This window comes from Epithele typhae (genome assembly GCF_022376455.1).
Source record: "Epithele typhae strain CBS 203.58 chromosome Unknown BXZ73scaffold_1, whole genome shotgun sequence".
Classification (NCBI taxonomy): Eukaryota; Fungi; Basidiomycota; class Agaricomycetes; order Polyporales; family Epitheliaceae; genus Epithele; species Epithele typhae.
Window position 1 is genome coordinate 1,460,405 of NW_025954192.1, and position 19,786 is coordinate 1,480,190.

The 19,786-nt window shown below is 60.2% G+C and overlaps 8 protein-coding genes across 8 annotated transcripts; 3 read left to right on the plus strand and 5 right to left on the minus strand.

Moving 5' to 3' along the window:
• BXZ73DRAFT_95787 (uncharacterized protein) lies at positions 1-1,412 on the plus strand (the record flags this gene model as incomplete). Its single annotated transcript, XM_048026889.1, has 5 exons — positions 1-166; positions 219-379; positions 440-541; positions 698-853; positions 963-1,412. The coding sequence occupies 5 exons, from the start codon at positions 1-3 to the stop codon at positions 1,410-1,412; spliced, it is 1,035 nt and encodes a 344-aa protein (XP_047884005.1).
• A 2,267-nt stretch (positions 1,413-3,679) lies between these two features.
• BXZ73DRAFT_73074 (uncharacterized protein) lies at positions 3,680-4,528 on the minus strand (the record flags this gene model as incomplete). Its single annotated transcript, XM_048021828.1, has 1 exon — positions 3,680-4,528. The coding sequence occupies one exon, from the start codon at positions 4,526-4,528 to the stop codon at positions 3,680-3,682; it is 849 nt and encodes a 282-aa protein (XP_047884006.1).
• An 831-nt stretch (positions 4,529-5,359) lies between these two features.
• On the minus strand, positions 5,360-8,533 carry BXZ73DRAFT_86443 (protein prenylyltransferase; the record flags this gene model as incomplete). Its single annotated transcript, XM_048024207.1, has 10 exons — positions 5,360-5,578; positions 5,726-5,854; positions 5,917-6,034; positions 6,123-6,481; positions 6,537-6,890; positions 6,964-7,060; positions 7,093-7,428; positions 7,483-7,672; positions 7,936-8,106; positions 8,185-8,533. The coding sequence occupies 10 exons, from the start codon at positions 8,531-8,533 to the stop codon at positions 5,360-5,362; spliced, it is 2,322 nt and encodes a 773-aa protein (XP_047884007.1).
• A 348-nt stretch (positions 8,534-8,881) lies between these two features.
• BXZ73DRAFT_86444 (T-complex protein 1) lies at positions 8,882-10,978 on the minus strand (the record flags this gene model as incomplete). The annotated part of the gene is made up of 10 exons (XM_048024208.1): positions 8,882-8,919; positions 8,976-9,098; positions 9,128-9,299; positions 9,352-9,844; positions 9,911-10,037; positions 10,090-10,207; positions 10,243-10,270; positions 10,352-10,689; positions 10,756-10,841; positions 10,900-10,978. The coding sequence occupies 10 exons, from the start codon at positions 10,976-10,978 to the stop codon at positions 8,882-8,884; spliced, it is 1,602 nt and encodes a 533-aa protein (XP_047884008.1).
• Positions 10,979-11,366: 388 nt separating this feature from the next.
• Positions 11,367-12,571, minus strand: BXZ73DRAFT_73077 (uncharacterized protein; the record flags this gene model as incomplete). The annotated part of the gene is made up of 6 exons (XM_048021829.1): positions 11,367-11,549; positions 11,599-11,792; positions 11,847-12,213; positions 12,241-12,314; positions 12,363-12,444; positions 12,503-12,571. The coding sequence occupies 6 exons, from the start codon at positions 12,569-12,571 to the stop codon at positions 11,367-11,369; spliced, it is 969 nt and encodes a 322-aa protein (XP_047884009.1).
• A 629-nt stretch (positions 12,572-13,200) lies between these two features.
• BXZ73DRAFT_95791 (uncharacterized protein) lies at positions 13,201-15,167 on the plus strand (the record flags this gene model as incomplete). Its single annotated transcript, XM_048026890.1, has 6 exons — positions 13,201-13,341; positions 13,424-13,681; positions 13,739-14,105; positions 14,423-14,622; positions 14,712-14,915; positions 14,976-15,167. 6 exons carry the CDS (start codon positions 13,201-13,203, stop codon positions 15,165-15,167), a joined length of 1,362 nt encoding a protein of 453 aa, XP_047884010.1.
• Positions 15,168-15,815: 648 nt separating this feature from the next.
• Positions 15,816-16,474, minus strand: BXZ73DRAFT_73079 (Mog1p/PsbP-like protein; the record flags this gene model as incomplete). The annotated part of the gene is made up of 3 exons (XM_048021830.1): positions 15,816-16,161; positions 16,220-16,336; positions 16,404-16,474. 3 exons carry the CDS (start codon positions 16,472-16,474, stop codon positions 15,816-15,818), a joined length of 534 nt encoding a protein of 177 aa, XP_047884011.1.
• A 270-nt stretch (positions 16,475-16,744) lies between these two features.
• Positions 16,745-19,500, plus strand: BXZ73DRAFT_86446 (HEC/Ndc80p family-domain-containing protein; the record flags this gene model as incomplete). The annotated part of the gene is made up of 11 exons (XM_048024209.1): positions 16,745-17,010; positions 17,306-17,720; positions 17,794-17,980; positions 18,037-18,131; positions 18,190-18,334; positions 18,390-18,586; positions 18,673-18,854; positions 18,883-18,940; positions 19,033-19,122; positions 19,149-19,162; positions 19,356-19,500. The coding sequence occupies 11 exons, from the start codon at positions 16,745-16,747 to the stop codon at positions 19,498-19,500; spliced, it is 1,794 nt and encodes a 597-aa protein (XP_047884012.1).
• Positions 19,501-19,786: the final 286 nt, after the last annotated feature.

Below are 19,786 nucleotides of genomic sequence, written 5' to 3' on the forward strand. Positions count from 1 at the left end.
ATGGCCCAGAGCGGAGACAGGGCGGAGTTCAGCTATGGCGATCCCTTCACGCCCGCCAGGTCTCGCAAGAAACGGAAGAATCGCCAGGCCCCCGCCCCCCCCGCCGTCCTCCTCGAGAGGACCGCGGAGGAACTGGCGGAGACCGATTGGCTGCGAGACACCCTCGGTCCGTGCCCGTCCTCGCCCACCGTTCTATTCTGACCGCCCTCTTATCGCAGACGCGATACGCGACGCCCTCCAACAGGCATTTCCACCGCCAGTCCCCGCTGGGCCCGTATCTCCTCCCGTCCTCTGCCTCGGGCTCGGGTCTCCCGCCGCGTCGCGTGATGCCCGCGCCCAGCTCGCGCTCCTCCTCGCTGCCTCCGACGACCTCTCCATAGTCTGTCCTCTTCCCATCTATCGCTCGTCTTTCAGTCCGTTTTCATCTCGCCTTTCCTAGGCGCCCGTGTCCGTGTCCGTCTACGATCCCGTCTTCACCGACGAGGACCACCAGCTTCTGGCGGAGCGCCGCCTGACCCCCCTCCCCGAGTCTGAGGACATCGTACGTCTTTGCATGTCCTCTTCCCGCCCCTGACACACTGAGCACGGCCGCGCTCGTCGTTATCGTCACGCTCAAAACGACCGCCTCCGCCGACGGAGCGCGTGCGTCGTGCCCTGCGTCATTGCTCGTTTGCTGACGCCGACCCGAACGTCCCAGGAGGCGCGATACAGGCTGCGATCCCCCACGATCGCGTACATGCCCCACTGCGACCTGCACCTGTACGAGAACCTGCTCCGTGAAAACTGGTCGCCGGAGCGGCTCCCAAACGTCCTCCTTATCGCGAACCGCCTGGGGGACTATGCCGAAAAGTGCGTATTCCCGTGTGTCCCGCGCAGACGTTGAACATACCCGACGCCGTGCGGCGTTTACAGCACACCTGCGCGGAGGCTGGCTGCGGAGCACCCGTGCGTGGCGCGCATAGGTTCGCACGCGCCCGCCCAATATCGCCCGCCGCTCACTTACGCTCCTCGCTCCCCCTCGCTCCCCGCCCCCCGCTCGGCCCTCCCCGTCGCGCGCCCCGTGCACCCGTCGCCACCACGCGGGCCGCGGACCCTCCCCCGCGCCCACGCGCCCTGCGTCGTGCGCGCTCGCGAACAAACCTGCCCTCTCCTCGCGGCGCTCGCCTTCGGCCGTCGCGGACCCGACGACCTCGCACCACGCCCGCCCGCCAGTGCCCCTCCTGACGACGCGCCCGTTGGCGCCCTGCGCCGCGTTCCCCACCGCGTTCAACAACCTCGCGCTCCAGCACGCGCCGAGGCTGGCGCTCGACGCGCAGGCGCCCGATTGGTGGGCCCTCCCCGCACGACCAGCGGGGCACCCGAGGGACGCCACGCCACGCCGGTCGCGGAACGCGCGGGAGGGCGATCGGTGACGCAGGCGGGGACGGCGGTGGCGGCGGGGCGAAATACGGCGACAACGGCGGCAGCGACGGCGGTGGCACCACCGTCACAGCCGAGGACGCGTATGCCGGCGGCGGGGTCGGACTCCGCGCCGAGGGCGACGGCGACGAGAGCTGCGCCGTCGCAGTGCGACTGACTTGACGGATTTAATGCAGTGCCGGCGGGGCGTACGGTGCCATGTTGCTGTACATCAGACCCAGACGACCTGCGATCCACGCGTCCCTCTGCCCATTCAGTCCCCCGAGGCGCGCGCTCTCGACTACAGATCTCCCCGACAGGCCTCCCGGCCGTAGCGTTCACGCGTTCAAACGTTCGTGTGCGCCTCCCGGCGCCGACCCAGAACGATCGCGACAAGGGGCGTAACCGCGCGCGATAACTGCGTGCTCGCGCGGTCGCATTGCCCCACATCCGGGGCGACTTGCGCGACACGCGATCGCGCACGCCTTGTTGCAACGAGCGCGCTCGAGGGGCTCGCCTCCCGGCTGGCTCTGTGGTTCTCCGCCGCGCCCCCGAACCTCCTTCAAACGTTGCTGCCTGGCGATAGCGCAATCGAGCGAGGGCGGTGACCTATAGGCTATCGACCCGGCCGAGCGCTATCGCGCGCCCCTCTCGCGCCGAGCTGGCCCCCTTCCGGCCCTGTGTTGGATCGACCGGAGGTGGAGAAACAGAGTGTCCAGTGATGTCTATCCGTTTCGCCTGTCCTAATACTCCACCTGGGCGTGTGCGCGGTTAGAGCGCAGAGCCGCGCGACGCCTGCGTTCTGACGTTCAACGAAAAGGTCCTCGATCGACACAGGAGCGTCGAAGCCTCGGGCGGCCACCACGCGCGGCTGCGTTGCGCGGCTGGTTTGCGCATGTGAGCCATGTAGGTGCGTAGAACGTAGAACGCCGAGGCCGGGCGATCGGGAAAGCGCCCACGGACGTTTCTTGTTGAGTGCAGGTCGATCGGGAAATCTAATCAACGTTCGACCGCCTCGTTGGCGTGCAGTTTGAGGCGGCGGGGTAGGGGGCGAGGGCATGTGCAGCCCGGCGGGAGGAAAGTGCGTCGGGACGCTTGAACGTGGCGCGTACCACGTCCCCCCCTCCCCGGTCCGCAGTACTTTGGCCAGGCTGCCCGGTCGGTCAGGGGCTCGGAGTGTATGTGTTCGAGTCGCTTCGCCCCCCGCGGGGCCTGGGCACGCGAGAGCCGCGCTCGAGAGCGTGTACATAGCGGTGGTTCCACTCGGAGCTCGACCCAACCACGTCAGTGGCTGGTATAAGTCAAGCGATCACCTGCCCTGTGCGGGTGACTCCGACGAATGTAATGGCAGGCACCACGCGTAAAGGCTCCGCGAACCGTGCTGCTTCCGACGCGAGTCACCGCCCGCTTTAACGCGACCGCAAGACGCCGCGGTTGTGCGGGGAGAACGGGCGGCCCCCCCCCCCGCCATGCCTCGCGTCCGCATCGGCCTCGTGTGTATTTGGGGGTGCCCTCCGTCCCATTTCCGTGCGCACGGCGACGGATCGCGCACGTTGATTTATCCTTCTGATGGCGCGTGACGCGTTGACGGCTCAGGGTGACACGGAACGGGGATGAGACATACCTGTAGCCACCCTCCGCGTCCCAGCAACGGCGCGAGCGGTGAGCGAGGTTGTCGTTGCGAGTGTCACCTGCAGCCCGGGCGGCGCGACTCGTGCCAGCTCGCTCCGAGTCCCGACCGCCGAGCACCATCCTCTGACGCCGACGGGGTCATGCGAGCGGGCGCTGTAGGAGGCTGTAAGACGGAGGGACGATCGTCCGCTGGGCGAGTCAGGCCGCGGGGACACGCGAGCGGGAGGGGGAAGATCGGGAAGGGATGGGCGACTCGTGCCCGGCTGGAATTAGACCTCGCATCATTACGTATCGCGGTCGTTATCAGCACCCTCCAATTGAAAACCGAGTATGGACACCGGGACAAGACACGAGGGGAAATTAGAGACATGTAGGGGCGGCAGCCAGGCGAGTGCGACGGGACAGCATAGGAGCAATAGTACTATATGCAGACAGACAGGGGAGTGCATGTGGGGAACAGGAGGGGAGCCAGTCCAGGCACCAGCACCGAGAGCGGAACAGACGAGTGAGAGAGACCATGGGAGGGGATGGGGACCGAGATGGGGTAAGGGGGGATGGGGGGAGCAGGCAATGCGAGGGGGGGCAGACGGGGGAGAGGCCAAAATATATGTACAACAGTCGCGAAAGGAAGGGAATAAGACAGGGAAAGCTAGCACTCCTGGTAGATGGGGGGACGGAAACCGTGCGCGGTCTCGAAACCGTCGTCGTCGGGGAACGGGAGGGGCGGGTCCAGTTCGAAGGGGTAGAAGTACGGGTCCTCCGGGCCCACGTACACGTGTGGATCGCCGCGCAGCCGCCTGCGCTCTGGTGGCAATGGGACGGATGCCGGATCGACCGGGGACAACGAAGACATGGACTGGCTGTACGGCGTCGAGAGCGCGTCCGACTCGTCGTCCGACGTGTCCTCGATCGCGTCGGGTACAGGGAGCTCGTCCACGTAGTTCGCGTCGTAGTAGGGGAGCGCGTCCAGCTCGTGCGGGTCCTCGAACTGGAGCCACGACGGCATGAGCGGTGGGTGCAGTGGTGGGTACGGAACGGGGTAGGGGACGGCAATAGGGGGAGGTTGGTAGAACATGCCCGCGTGTGCGACGAGGAGGTCGTCCGAGGAGGACATGGGGGAACACAGCGGACTCAGCGGTTCGTCGTCATCGTCTACGGGAATGACCGAGGTCGAGACTCCGACGTCCGCGTCGTCGTCATCGTCGCCGAGGTCCTCTAGGAGGGAGTCTAGCCACTGCTTTTCGCAGTCTCCGCTGCTGGGGCTGCGGGCGGCAAGGGTGTGGGGGTCCGGGAACATGAAGGCGTCCTCCTCGACTGCGTCGCGTGCCGCATCGTCGTCGGTTCTATTTACGTGGTGTACGTCAGCGTCTGGTTGAGACGGGGCAGGCTCGGCGGGGTGAGTGTTGACGATAAAGTTTTTGAGGAGGACCCAGCGGTGGAGGCTGCAGGAGTCCTTGACGCCGCCCGCAACGGCAGAGTGCAGCTTGGAGCGGGCCATGGAGAACAAAGAGGGAGAGCTAGATTGCGATGGGTCGGACGGCATGGACGGCGCTGGGGCGGGCGATATATGGAAAGGAGGTTCGGGTGGCGGGAAGCGAGGCCGGTTGAACGACACCGGGCAGAGGGTAGTGGTGCGTTCTGTGCGGGGGGACGGAGGAGGCATGTAAGGAGCACTGATCAGACGGAGGAGACGTAAGAGAAGGAAGGAGGCACGAACGAGGCAGACGGGGCGCGTGCGCGTTATCAGCGGTGTATACGGTAGACGATGAAGGGCTCGAACAGAATGGTGCCGTTCTTGGACTTGCGGACGGATTTGTTAACCATGCTGGTTCTCTGAGACGCCGTGACGAGAGGGAGTCAGGCGAGGCAAGGAACAAGTAGGCAAGGGGCGGGGGGACGGGCGATATGACTTAGGCCGACATGGTGGCGGGGGCAGGAGGCAAGAGCGAAAGGGCACGAGAGCAAGACGCCGCTTATAACACGCCAACCCGATGACTCCACAGGCGCCCGCCCCCCCTCCCGGCGACCCCCGCACTAACGCCCAGATATGCCTCCTCTGGCGTCCGGCCGGCCGCCCCTCCCCTCCAATCACGCCCTCATCCCGGCCGGGGCCCCGGCGCGTCACTGAAGGTCATCCGCACGTCATGTCCGCCATCGGGCACTCGACTCTCGACGCTGGGACAATGGAAGGCTCTCGTGTGCATGTTCTATCTACACGCGGCCCCGATGGCTCGGCGCTCAGCGCTCGTCCTCCGACCGACGCGGTCCTCCCCTCCACTTCTGTCGCCCGCGCCCTCCCTCGCCCTCCCACTACCCGGCCGCTCGTCCATCACCTCCGAGACGTCCGCACCCGCGCCTCCATCCGCTTCCATGTCACCAGCTTCCGTATCTTCGCCGCGCTCTTCGGCGCCACATCGCGCACCTCCGCCAGCAGCTGCGTGAACTTGACGTCGTGCCCCATCAGCCGGTACGCCCGCGCGAGCTGGAACAGCACGTTCGACTCGTCTGGCGACGTGTCCCGCAGGTGCTCGAGGTCCACCGCTGCGCCCTGCCGTTCACCGGACCAGTCGGGACGAGAGGTCGTCGGATCAGACGCGCGCAGGATAGACACCGACAGCGCCCAGGCGCCAGGAGGAGGGGTTCCAATCAGCCAACTGCGAACCGGGCGGCCGGACACCGAGACCTGAACACTAACCGCGTAATTCTTCATGGCGATAAGGATTTTCGCTCGGTGATACCGAACGAGCGCGTTGTCCGGCGAAAGCGCGATAGCCGTGTTGAAGAGCTCGAGCGCCTTGTCGTAATCGCCGTACCGCTCGTGAACCTGCATCACCACATCCAGCTCAGCGTTCAGGATCGTCTCCGCTCGTGTGCCGCACCGCTTACCACACCGACGCAGCCGAGCAGGACCGCGTTCTGGGGATGGATGGCGGCCGCGCGCTTGAAATGGTACTCGGCCAACCGTAGCTTGCTCATCCTCATGTAACACGTACCCAGTCCGTACCTGCGAGACGGGGAACAGAGATTAGCTCGCCACGCGTCCCCCGCGCGGCCTTCTTATCGGCTTGGTGATGGAAAGAGGGTCTACGCACCAGGCGTTGTAGTGCCGCGCATCAGCACGTAAAGCGGACTGGAAAAAGGTGATCGCCTTGTTCATGTCCTCGTCAATCGACTCGTGGCCGCTGAGCGTGTACGCGTACGCGCAGGTGGGGTCCAGCTGGGACGCCCGTCGGAAGCAGGTCAGAGCCTGCGCCTTCTCCTTCTGCAGCGAGAAGCAGTTGCCGACCGCGATCCACGCCTGCGGCGACTTGGAGTCGGTCGAGAGCAGCTCTTGCGCGAGGAACGACAGCCGGACGTTCCGCTGCAGGTGCCAGAGCAGCGTCGAGTACACTTCCATGTCCCACAGCCGATAGGGCTCCAGATTCCGTGCGGCCTCGAACGCCCGCTCGGCCTGGCGAGCACGTGTTAGGCTTCGAAGTCCAGCGGAAGGCCGCGCGGCCACTCACCTCAGGGTACTGGCCCAGCTCGTAGTGCGCCTTTCCCAGCATGGCCATCACGGACGCAGAGCGCTTGTGCTGTGCCGGCAGCGCCTCGAGCTCTTCCAGGCATTGTCGACAGTCGTAGAGCGACATCGCCAGCGTCGCCCGCGCGAAATTGCGCATGACGTCGTATATCTCGCACTCTGCCACCTCCATCTCGTACTCCTCCTGCGTAGGCGGCTCCTCAGCGGGCGGCGGCGTCGGATCCCGCGCGAGGCCAGACGCCGGCGCAAACGCCGGCAGCTCGCTCTCTTCGTCCAATAACGACTCGTGGGACTGCGACCGTGTTTTCGTCGCTACTCGTCTTCGATCCCGGACGGCCTGCGGGCGATTAGGTCAAACGACGGCAGCGCGGAGGACGCGCGGTCCTCATCTCAGGGTCCCCTCCGCGCACCTTGGCGAGCTTGCTGCCCCCGCTCTGCAGCCTCGAACTCCGCCGCGTCCCTCCTGCGCCGCTCCCCGGCTTTCCGACGTTGACCGCGTGGTTGGACCTGGAGGGGCCGCTGCCGCGTTCTGGGCAGACCGGCGAGGAGATGAGAATATGTTAGCGATCGTCGGGGCCGGGCGTGCGCGTGCCTTTGAGCTTTTCGGGCGGTCGGCCGCGGCGGGGGGCGCGGCGGGGACCTTCCCTGCGGACTTCGAGGACTTGAGTGCGGGCTGCGAGTCCGTCGGCGCCGGCGGCGCCTTGCGCTGCCGTACGAGAGCCCGCAGCTTCTTGGTCACCGGGCCCGCCTCATCGGCTGAAGAAAGGGGACGCACAGCTGGTGGCTGAACCGCCATGTTGGTCGGCTGCGACCTGCTTGCCCGGATGGGTGCCACGAAGGACGGCTCGCCGTAGAACGAGGAGTCATTTGTCGCTCTATTAATCACGGCGGTCAGTCTGACTGGCGACTCATCCCAAGGCAAAACTAACATCGAGTCCCGCGGTCCCGCGAGCTGGCCCGGCATCCAGTCGTTGAAGAAATTGCTGCTACCCGCTTCGGGTGTGAAAAATCCGGCCCCCGTTGCAACCGGTATTGACTTGCTTGATTCACCTTGTCCGAAGTTGAGTGATGTAGGTATTGATCGCTCGGGGAGTATGTTGTCAACAGGCGGGACGTCTCCTGTCAATCAATCGCATAGTCAGTCATCTCAGATATGGAACGAGCAGGTTAAGCTTTGTGCATGACCACAAAGACATTCCAAGAAGAACCCTCCCCGGCGAACAGGAAAGCCACCGGACATGAAAGAACCGACGTGATACAAGGATTGTTGTTGATGTTTATTCGCAAGAAATGTGGGGACACCGCGCGAACGGGGCTCCAAGGGGGCTCAAGGGTCGCGTGCGTCTCGCCAGGATGCAAGGGGAAACAGCACAAGAACACACCTATCGCGCACAGGCCCTCGAACGCCTCCCACAGCATCGGGTTCAGGCGAAGCGCATGCAAGTAGCTCGTTGTCGCAGCCTGGTGCTGGTTGCCCTTCAGCGCGGCGTTCCCGGCTTGACACCAGAGCACCGCTTCGTCGGAGAACCTCGCCGCGCGCGAGCTTGACGCTTCTACGTGGGCGCGCGCGCCAGGGAGAAGGTGGTCGGTCAGGTGGGACGCGTGAGTGGCGTGAAAACGCAGGCACGCACGGGAGGCCATGTACGCCGGGTCCTGCAGACACGTCTCCAACGCCTCTCGCGCTTGACGGTGGCGACCGAGCTTTGCGCAGCACTTCGCGATGATTTCGACGCAGCCGGTGCACCGTTTGTCGAGCGGGACGTTGGTCAGGTGGTGGGCGGAGTGGGGCTGGCCCGCCTGGAGGAGGGCAGTGGCGTACAGATGTCGCGCGTCGTGGTTGTTCGTATCGAGCACATAGTACCGCTCCGCATAGAAGAGCGCGGTCTTGTGGAGATCGGCATCGAGGCAGGACCATACAAGAGAGGAATATCGCTGACATAGTTGCGGGGTTGGTGCCGCAGGCGTAGCGTCGTGAGGCATAGTTTTCCTAGGGCATAGGGTTCAGATGGCAAGCGAGACGGACGTGCGCGCGGCGAGCGTGTAGCGAGGGAGGTGGCGGAAGGAGAAAAAGAGCATCTGCCTCGCGATTCCAAACCAACGCGTCTGCATCACGTGGCATCTAAAGGTGGGGAACACAAGCGCCCATTTGGTCGGTGGCGTTGTGGCTTGGTTAGGAAGTCTAAGCAAGGAGAGTTGTTATGGCCCAACAAGGCAAGTACAGAACGACGAGTACACCAGAAAGCGGGATCTTGTATTGTAGATGGTGATGTACAAAGCTGGTGCAGCACTGCTCCTTCACTCCCCTCTCCCATTGTCCGCATATGTTCTCTAATGCCCGTGTCCGTCGTCCTCGCCGCCCTTAGCCTCTGCGAATTCACCGGTCAGTGCGGGGTTTACAAAACGAATCGAAGTTGCGACCCACCAGGAACGCATTGGATGGCATCATCTATCCGCAGAATCGACACTGCCGCCTCGAACGCAGACTTCAGACTCTTAACTTTGCTAATGGTTGGCTCCAGAACACCCGCAGTGACGTTATCGCGGACTTGGCCGTTCAACAGATCCAGACCATACGTAACAGAACCTTCTTGGGGTCCCCGACCGGAGCGTTCTGCGCAGCGTTGTGGTATGATCGAAGCTTCGCTACCAACTCAGTCGAATCCTTCGCAGCGTTGACTGCCAGCGTCTTCGGGATGACCAGGAGCGACGATGCAAACTCGGCAATCGCGAGCTGCTCCCTTGACCCCTACACCTAAATCAGCGCCATCCAAGCTAGAAGTTCAACGACAAATACGTACCAGTGTCGTCGCGAAGTTCTCGAGATAGATGCTGAGAGCAGTCTCAACGGCACCTCCACCTGGCACAACAGAACCACTCTCCAAAGTACGCTTGATGATCGAGAGCGTATCGTGCAATGCTCGTTCCATCTCGTCGAGCATGTAGTCGTTCGCCCCCCGCAACACGATAGACGAGGAGTTGACGACCTTCGTGCCCTTGATGAGGATAAGCTCGTCGTCTGAGATGCGCTCTTGAACAACTTCGTCGGCGTAGCCGAGATAGCTAGGCTCGAACGACTCCTCCCCTTCCAGGTTGGCGAGCGTCGACACAAGCGTCCCACCAGTTGCCTTCGCGATCCGGCGAAGATCCTCCTTCCTACATCTCCGGACGGCCATTGCGCCGGCTTCTACGAATTCCTTGAGACAAAGATCGTCGATGCCCTTTGTGGTAAGGATAACATTGGCACCCGAAGCGAGGATCTTGCGTATACGCTCGATGGTGATCTCGGATTCACTGTAGGCATGGGGCAAGAGATGATCTCGTGTTAGATCGGCCGATGGAGTAAAATGAGCGACAAACCGTTTACGAATGTCTTCAAGCTGCTCCGGGCTGTCCACTAGAATCTGTACACCAAGCTGCATGCGCGCTTTCTGGAGGTTGATGTCAAGGCAAGCAATCTTCGCACCCGTAATGCGTTTCTTCATCGCTAATATAGCTGCTGAGATTCCTGTTCGTGCAAACGAAATGGTAGATCATACCTTGGCTTGCGACAGTGCAGTTGAGAGCGTAACCCTTCACAAAAAGAGACTCCCTCGCACTGCGTCCGTGCGCCTTCAAGACGTTGACGGCTTTTACAGGGTACTTGATGTCCCCCGGCTGTTGATCGTCTTCACTGCGAGCATCGCGTCGACGGCCATAGGCGCAAAGAGATCGTCATCCCTAGCAGCCTCGTAAGCCTATCAAGATCGCGCACCGAGTCCCATCGTCGTTTTCTTCCCCCCGGCGCAAGTAAACACTCACCCGCCAATGATCTTGCTCGACATACTCGTTTTTGCCGCGTTGATCAACGCGTCCCGCCCGAGCGTATCCACCTTCACACTGAGCTGATCCTGCATGAACTTGCACGCCTCCCTACAGGCCAAGCGGTACCCGGTGATGATCGTGGTGGGGTGGATCTTTTGCTTTACGAGCTCGTTCGCGCGTCGGAGCAGCTCGGCGGCGATGAGCACGACAGACGTCGTCCCGTCGCCGACCTCCTTGTCCTGTTTCTGCGAGAGATCGACGAATACACGCCCTGCGGGGTGCTCCACCGCGAGCAGGGACAGGATTGTCGCGCCGTCGTTGGAAATGGTCACTTCCTAGAGGGGCCGGAACGCGCGTCGGCATGCTTAACGCAGAGGGGCAGCGAAGGAAGAGCGACGTACACCGATGTTGTCCACCAGCATCTTGTCGAGCCCCATCGGGCCGAGCGAGCTTTTCACGACGTTCGCAATGGTTTGCGCGGCGAGGACTACGCGCGGCCCTGCAGTCAGCACGGAGTGCACTCGAGAGGGGCGAGAGGGGCGCACCATTTTGATCTCGGACATCTTGGCCAGATACTCTGTCTCCTCCAAGAAATGCGCCTGCACGGGAATCACGTTGGAACATTGTGCGAGCGGGTGGGGGCGATGGGCAGTCGAGAGCAAGCTGCACGATCGCGCGTCCAGATATTTCTCGGTCCCAAAATGGCAAGGGTCGTGTTGCGTTGGCGCTCGTGGCTGGTATGTTTTTAAATCGACGAACGCCATTTACTGCTTCACTGAGAACCTGAAAGGCCTCCTGGCCGATATAAATGTATTATTTCCGCCGCGCTCCATGGAGCGACACGATACAGGTGTGCTACTTACACAGTGGGAGTTCTCCGTCCTTCCGGAGTCCAGTCGTAGTCCAATTTTACAAATATGTAGCAGTAATGAGTGTACAGTAATATCACAAGTACAAAGCGTCCATGTCCGGTGCTGATGTAGTCCGCGGTTCATCATAAGAGTCGTAAAGCTCATGGTTTCATCCTGAAAGTAGGGAAATGGATATCCCTTGTCGGAGGAGTGGGTTCATCACTGGGAGCGGTGACTTGCAGAAGAGTCCCCGACTCGCGCCTGTTTGCCTCTGGGAGTGGACTGCCCTGCTTGGGTGACCTCAGCAGAGAAAGTCCGCGTTTCAGACTCGCAAACGGAGGCATCTGAAGCAGGTGAGCGCACTGATGGAGCCGTCACAAGATGGTCACTCACAGTGCTGCGTCTCTTTTCCTTCCGACCTTCGGCATCTAATGCGGCGAGTTTCGCAGACGGCGTCACGTTGGCCGCTGTGCTGAAGGTAGGAGTGGGGAAAGCACCGAATCTCGGCGCAGCAAATGTCGGAGTGGCAAACGTCGGAGGCAAAGGAATGGTAGAGGTCGAGGGTATTGCGAAAGAAGAACGGTTATCTGTTGCCGTCATACTTGTAGGGGTCGACCGATCTGACTCTGTCTCCGACTCACTCTCCTCCGATATGTCCGACTCGATGGTGGTCCTCGGTCTGCGCATGCCCCTGCCGTGGGGACTGAACACTGCCGCTTTGAGAGGGTGGTACGGGAGATCCGCCTGGGTAACCTTGGGAAGGTAGGAAGGCACGCTGCAGTGAACTGGGACGGCACCCGGAGAGTCTGGCGGGAACACGCCGTCGACCAGGGGCTGCCGACAGTCGGCCGAATTCTCGCGGAAAAGGTTTCTTATCTCGCATGAGGGCTCGCGACCAAGAGCAGGGCGGGAACCTTCTGTATGTGGCAAGCTGGAGACGTTCGGTGTCGTGTTCATCGGGCCGTTCGACCCACGACCTGCGTTAGACTGCCGCTTGCTAACTTGACGCTGCGTACAACGTTAATGAAGACATACAAGATCGGATGTGAGGCTCCTACAAATAGGAATATGCCTTCCTGAGGGTTCTGGCCGCTCTGGGCTGCTACCGACTGGCACAACAAGTTAGTGGATGAGCAACTGAGAGCGGTAAGATGTACCAACAGTGGCTTTGGGCTTGGGAATCACATCAGCTGGAGGCACATGTGCCCTCTGTGGATGCTTATAGTTCACCACCGATTTCTATCCAAAAGCGAAAGGTTAACCAGATGTGGATACAAGTGAACGGAAAGAAACTCACCGGCCGTTCACCCTTTGCCGAGCCGTGGTAGGGACCGTCATGGATTTTCCTCACCAGCCAGTCGAACATTGTGCAGCAGGGTGGAGGAGGGGTGAGGGTCCAGGGAAGAGATGGCGGGGTGGGGAAGGCGTGGCGAACGGAGAGAGCAGCATCTTTATGAGTATGGAGGAGGTGCGCAGTGAACCGCTCAAGAAAGTCGCAGCGGATGTCTGAGATCCGCGCGGCGGCGTGCGATCGTCCGGCGGAGGGCACCATCCTTCCGATCTAGCCTTGCGAGCAGGAATGGTGGGTTGGCCGCTAGCCGTCCGCGGCCCTCCGTCGGAGGCCGGGCACATGCTCGTCCGCCTGTTGCGTGGACGGGTGGGATGCACACATATTGAGAAACACAGTTCACGTCGGTAGCTGGAGGTGAGAGGATGTAGCGGGCGTCCTTGGTGGGGGAAGCAAGAGTGAGGATATGGACCGGCAAAGGCCGCTGGGATGGCCCGCGCCGAGAGGGACCTAATCTAGGGTTCGGACCACAGCGCGTCACGCGTTGGCGCCCTGTGGCCACTTCTGTGCCTTTGGGACTGCGCTGCCTCGCCGCCGCCTCCTTGTCTCCTCCCTCGTATCCACCCACAACAATGGACTCTCCAATGAATGCTGTCAGTCTCTGCTTGCCGCGCGGTGTGATATTTCTGTTCACGTAGGTGTGTCGCATGGCTCTCATGCAGGCCCATCAACATGCCGCAAATGCGGACGACTATCTCGCCCGAGGACTTCTCATCCCGGCAGCCGAGGAGCATTACAAGGCCGCAGAAGCGTTCCAGATATGTGTCGAGGCTTCTAACGATGACAATGTGCGTCATATCTCACAAGAGCTCTCCACTCGTCGCTGAATGTACTGCTCCATGGATTCTTCTCCTACATTCTGTGCCCCAGACAAAACGCACTCTGCGTATGCTGCACAACGAGCACATGAAGTCGGGAAAGGACCTCCAGCGGAAAATAGCCAAGCTTCGCGAAGAGAACAAAGATCCATCGCTTCCCCAGAAGCCCACGCGGTCCGCTTCGGGCCAAAAGCCTCATACCGCCGTCCCACCACCACAACCTGTGCCCTCTCCGCCACCTCCTCCTCAGAGCAAGTTGTCTGACTCCCAACAAACGGTTGATGAATCTTTCATGCTCCTAGGACAGAGGGTATGTTCCCCGCGTCTTCTCTCCACCCGTTCACCCCCAGAATGCTTTCTTTATCAGAGTGATCCTGGTGATGCGTTTCACCAATTCTGGAAGGCGACCGAAGGCATGCTCGACTACCTTTCAAGACCAGTTGCATTTGCCACGGCTCCTCTTGCTCCTGAAGACCCCACGGCTAAGCTGCGCACGAGGGAGGGCAGTTGGAGCAGTGACAATGACCTCGACGACCCCATCTCAAAACGGATTTCTCGTGGAATCAGTCTCATGAAAGCTGCGCATTCGAAGATGCTTACTCGCTACGATTCATCTCCTTCAACGATGGAGTCTGAAGCCTCTCCAGGTCCAAGTACATTCCCGCCTCCGCCTCAACCCTCCCACGCCTTCGATCTCCGAGACGACTGGGATGATGATATCCGCGCATTCGAAGGTATATATAACTTCCTCATCCGTCCGGCTTTTCCGCTCTCTTGCTTGTTTGGGGCATTGCGCCCCCCGCACTGGCTATGGGTGTTGTGTGACTGTTGTTACGGGCCGTGCGGTTAACTGCACAGCGGTCAGACATCAATCGAGCTAGAGCGCCACCCGGGCATGTCAGGAGTTCTCCGTGCAGCGAGCCGAGGTTCCCGAGAAAGCAATGCAGACAATGTTCCGCCCCCCGGTGGCGAGTCGGGGGAGGATGTTTTACCACTTCTGTCTCGTGTCATTTCGACCGGCTTGGACATATTGACTCGTGATATTCCACAGACGACGACATGGCCGACTCCTTCTGTCTCATCCCATCCAAGGCCGACCCGAATGCGGCGTCTCTGAAGGAGGAAAACGCGGCACTGAAGGCGCAGTTGGAGCAACAGCAGCAAAAGCTAGCGAACATGGAGCTGGTGTTGAAGGCGCGCCAGGAACAAGACCAGCAGCTACGAGATAGTATCATGATTGCACGAAAAGAGGTATGTCTCCCACCACCACCCTGCGCCACGTCTCACTGTCGTGCGTTGACTCACTGGTTACCCTCTGCCGTTTGTCTCGCGATCTCCAGGCACATCGCGCGATGATATCGTCGAACATTCTGCAGCGACCAGCTCAGTCACCCGTGGATATCGCTTCGCTCAACATCAACGTGCCCACACCTCCGGCCGTGCCCGCTCCGGTTGCACCGCGCGACCGGGACCCGCAGCTCGTGCGCCGTGTGCGGGAGCTCGAAGACGAGGTCCGCAGCCTCCGTGTCGAGAACGAGAAGCAGGTGAGTCATCGCCCTTCCATCATCAGGCTTCAGGGTCGTCTGACATGCATATGTCCACAGAAGGCAATGATCGTCCGGTTCCGCGAGCGGTGGGAGAAGCTGAAGGAGTCGGCAAAGCGGAAGAAAGAAGCCAAGGCCGCTGCGGATACCACGAACGTGGTCGGGCAGCGCATCGAGGAGGACCCTGAGGCGGAGGCGGCGGCGGAGCGCGATGACGCGCACCTGAGCAGGTCGCTTGAAGTGGCGGCTTGAAGGGCGTGCTCATCGCTCTACCCTCGCTTGCTCTACCCTTGCTGTCTCCCGTCTGTCAAGTAGATACACGTTATGCCCCCAACTCACGCTTTCTCAAAACATGTATGTATAACTTGGCTACCTTACTGTACACAGACGATGTTTCAATATTCGTGAAAAGGAAAGGAGGTACTGCAAAGATCGCACAGGGTGCTCTGAATTTACTTGCCGCCGATAGCGAACAGCTCGTAGAATTTCAGAATCAGCGGACGACCGCGTAGATCCTAGCGACATATTAATGTGCCATCAAGTCCTCTATTCTAGGTTACTTATTTTCGGAGGGCGATCCTCTCGGCGCCGACGGCAGCCCCATGCATACTTTGAAACAGGTCCTGCAACCTGTTTTACGAGAAGGAGGCCTTCGACATCCTGCATGATAGTGGACCCGACTGCCGTGACCGAGGAACCCGCGCGACCACAGTGCTCACCATGCCTCCAAGATAACCGGCAGATGGCGCAGAGACTTGTTACCCATATGCGCGTAAGGTTACAGGTACTGTACCTAAGTAGAGTCCGCATGAGCACGTCACCGATTATGCGAGGGCTGTGGACGTGCTTACAACATCAGAATATCCTCTACTGCTTTCTTCAGACCCCGAAAAGCCCATTTCATGCGAACAAACCGTAGTCGACGATGCGCAACGATTTGGCGGCTGTGTCGAAGACGTCCTTGACAGAGCGATAGTCGGCCTCGGTCAGCGCGCCGCCGTCGCCGCTCGTCATGGGTACGTTCATGGTCATAACGAGATCGACGGTCTTGTCCGGCACTCGGAACAGAGCGAGCAGAATGCGGACCTCGTCCGGCTTCGTCCTGTTGAACTTCTCCACCATCTGTGTCCCCTCCAGGACGACAGGGTCTGGCGTCCCGCCCACAGATCCGTTCGAGACAGTCGCGGTGTCGGTGATCGTCTTGCTTTTGGCGTCGTTATCATGCGCCAAGGCATCGAAATGGAAGCTGCGGTGATCCCATATTGAGTGGTTGCAGAGGAATTTTCCATGATTGAGCCTCTTACCCGGCAGCTTCTCGGGGGTCGGTAGCTGCGACGCTCTGGAGGACTTCGACGATGACGCTGAGGCCAGAGTTCGGAGATACAAAGACTTCCTGCGTATCAGGAACTTGTCGGAAGTTCCTGAGAGCGGTCACATGGTCGACGTCGGGTCGGTGTCGGACCGTAAGAGGCAAGTAAAGAGACGTACGACGCATCGATGAGCTCCGAGGGCAGAGTGACCGTGATGGCACCTCCGAACAATTCCTTGGACGCAGACATGACACGCTTCTGGCGATGTTTACGGCGGTGAAGATAGGCGGGCGGCACGCGAGAGAGCGGGGGCCAAGTGGACAGAACTCATCGACATCCCTGAGCACCATCAAAAGCGAGCTTGCGCGCCGGAGCCGAAGCAAATCGCGCGCACGTGCTCGTGTGAGAGGCGCGTTCAACATCGCGTGTGGCGCGTCCACTGTTGCCTCTTCCCCTCAGGACCGCTCCTCACCTCTCGCGTTCAGCCCTCGGTGGCACCACAAAACACTTCTGGCACACATGGAGTACTCCGCAAGGAGGAACACGATGGCCCCACACGCGGATCCTTACAACAATGCCCGCAACTCGCAACTCCCTGTTCCCTCCACCGTCAAGAAACCTCCACGGCCCGGCCGTATGTCCATGTCGGGACCTGCGCAGCGTGCACCCTACCCAGCTCCCCCGGCCTCGAACTCGCGGCAGTCCATGATGCGCTCCCACAATTTCAATCCTTTGGCCCAGAGTGCGAGCAAACCGCAACCGTACGGCAGGACACCGATGCGAAAGTGAGTATTCTGCGTGGTGCTTCAGTACAACACTCGCGAAGTTTTCCGGTTGTTTGGGGTATGTGGGAGCTTTGTTTGTAAGTTTGTTGACTGGGGAGGATGTTAGGGGCAGTAGCCCACTGCCTAGCAATCAGGTGTCCGGACATTATGCAGCCAGTGCGGACGTAGACTATGTTGGTCGCGCTCCCAAGTAACTTGTTCCACCTCGGCCTCGTCTTGTCCGCCGTCAACTTTTCCCGCGATGCAATTGGAACACGCTTGCATTTGGACACTGATATGTCGTCGCTTAACCCAGTACAAACGGTAACCGCCGAAATACAGGATGGCCAGTTGGTAGCCATCCCGCGCCAACGTCCAACCAGACGAAGGACGCCCGGCCCACCCGCGATAAGGCGCACCAGCTTAAAACGCGACAGGAAATCGTGGCCTATTTCAAAAACTACCTTGAAAAAGACATACCAATGTCCATGTTGCAGAACATCACGTCCAAAGACTTCCGAGAGGTTTTTCAACAGCTTATCACTTCGCTAGACCCTCAGTGGCCGTTTGAGCAGGACCTCCGCTTCGAGGAGCATTTCATGCGAGCGCTCCGTGCTATGCAGTACCCATATGTCAGTCAGATCGACATCAAGTGGCTTCCCACCCCGGCAGCGATGCACTCATGGCCCGCGCTACTCGGCGTGCTGCACTGGCTTGCTGAGCTCGGAAAGGTACGCGCTCTTCCGGCATGACCAACTCTCGTTATGCAGGCGTCAAGCACCAGGCTGATGACGCGCCCGACAGGCTCGGCACGTTTACATGAATAGTCAGCATCCAACCCTGCAGAACCCGGAACTTGTGCCGGAGGAATTCGACGATGACGAACACCACCTGGCCCTCGCGTTTCAACACAAATGTGTCGCCTACGAAGTCTTCTTGCAGGGACAAGACGTTTTTCCTGAGCAGGAGAAGATCCTGGAGCAGCGTTACGGCAAGTCTGACTCATGCCGTCCCACCCAACGCCGCCTTATCTCATGTCTACTGCAGCCAGGAAGGACACCGGAGTGCTTACGGACCTAAAGAACCGGCGGAAGCATCTCGATGAGATCCAGACAGAGTGGGAGTCGCTCCGGAAGTCTGCGGTCAGTGATCTCAACCAATGTTTGTGTATTTTGTGGCGGGATGCTGACGGGGATCCAGCCGCCGTTCGAAGACCTGAAAAAGGACAACGGCTCTCTTAGGCGCGATAAACTCAAATTCGAAGAGATCCTGCGCCGCTTCGAAGAGCGCAAGCAGAAGTGGCAGCGCCAGGTGCAGGATGAGAAGACCGAGCTCGAGTACAATCGTTTGTGGCCGTCGCTCGTGCATGAATTGTACGGAATGGCTGATTGTGCGGACAGGTGCACAGTTGGAGACGCTCCACGCCGAAGAGGAGCGGCTTGCCAGTATCGTCAAAGTGCAGAACCTTTCGCCCGAGGAGGTCTTGCGCATGAACACCGAGCACGAGAACCTGTCGCGCGAGATACAGTCTCTCAAGCAGAAGATCGCGGAGTCGTCGCAGTCCGTCGTCAAGCTCGAGGTCTCCTTGACACGGAAAGTGTCAGATGCTGAAGAGGCGTTAGACCAGTACACTTCGTGCTCTCCACTTTGGGCTTGTTCCCTCCGCTACCTCCGCCGCTCGAGGACATTGATCTCACCATCGACCTGCGTTCCGCCGCAAGCAATCCGCAGGACCTGCTTACCGGCGCCGATGTGCGGAAGGTGGTGAAACCCACGCTCAACCGCATCGCCGAAATGAAGCGGACGACATGCGCGGATGTGGAGAGTGACCGGATCAAGGTGGACGATGAACTTGACCAACTAATGTCGAATGCGACACCATCGAACAGGAAGTGCACGAGTCCACAACAAGACGAGCGCTCTGAACGACCAAGCGGACGAGCTGCGGGAGGTGAGTGATATGGATCCCTTGGCCAGCGTGGCGCGCCACGACGCAGGAAAAGCTGATGATTCCTTTGTCCGTATCGTTCATCAACTTCGTAGGCTGCGCAGCAGGAAGCGCTAATTAGCAACGCGGAGGCATCCCGCCTCGAGAGAGATTTAGCGGCTGCGCGGACGGCGCGATGGCCAACGGTGTGGGCGTCAAATCGCGCCTGCAGGCCTTGCAGATCGCGTACGTACTTACTTTTTGTTCCCACTCTTGTTCCATCGGCGCGGTGGGCGCACTCCCATCATGGAGGTAGGCGCTGGTGCATGCTGTCCGTTGTTCGCACGTCATATCCTTTCTCCCATCGGCTGCGAGGATTCTCTCCCTTGTGGCGTCCGCAGCGCAGAGAACTAACAGAAGGCTCTGTTTCTGCTGCCAGGTACCGGGAACAGATCGACAAGGTGAACAGGCTGAAGGAGGATACCGTACGGGCGGTTATCAAGAATAGCAGCGATGTCGTGGCTTTCAAGGACGAGGTGTCGAAGCAGCTGCAGTACCTCAAGGATTTCTCCGAGGCGAACTAGACGTTACCCTGTGTGGGTTCCGTAGTCTCAGCATGCCATTGTCTCCTTACTCACCGTACCTTGTCTGTGCGATTTTTCCAGTCGCATAGTGATGACATTTGTAGTACCCTTCAATTTTCGCTTCTGACACGACTTCCGGACCTTTATTGTTATACCTGATGCCTCCCTGTTGTACACTACGTGCATCGGATGTGGAGAGGGCGTGCCATATGTGCAGCGCCGGCGTTTTACATGCTTCGTTGCTCTGAGGCGAAAAGCCGGCGTGGCATCGAGTCGGAAAAACAGA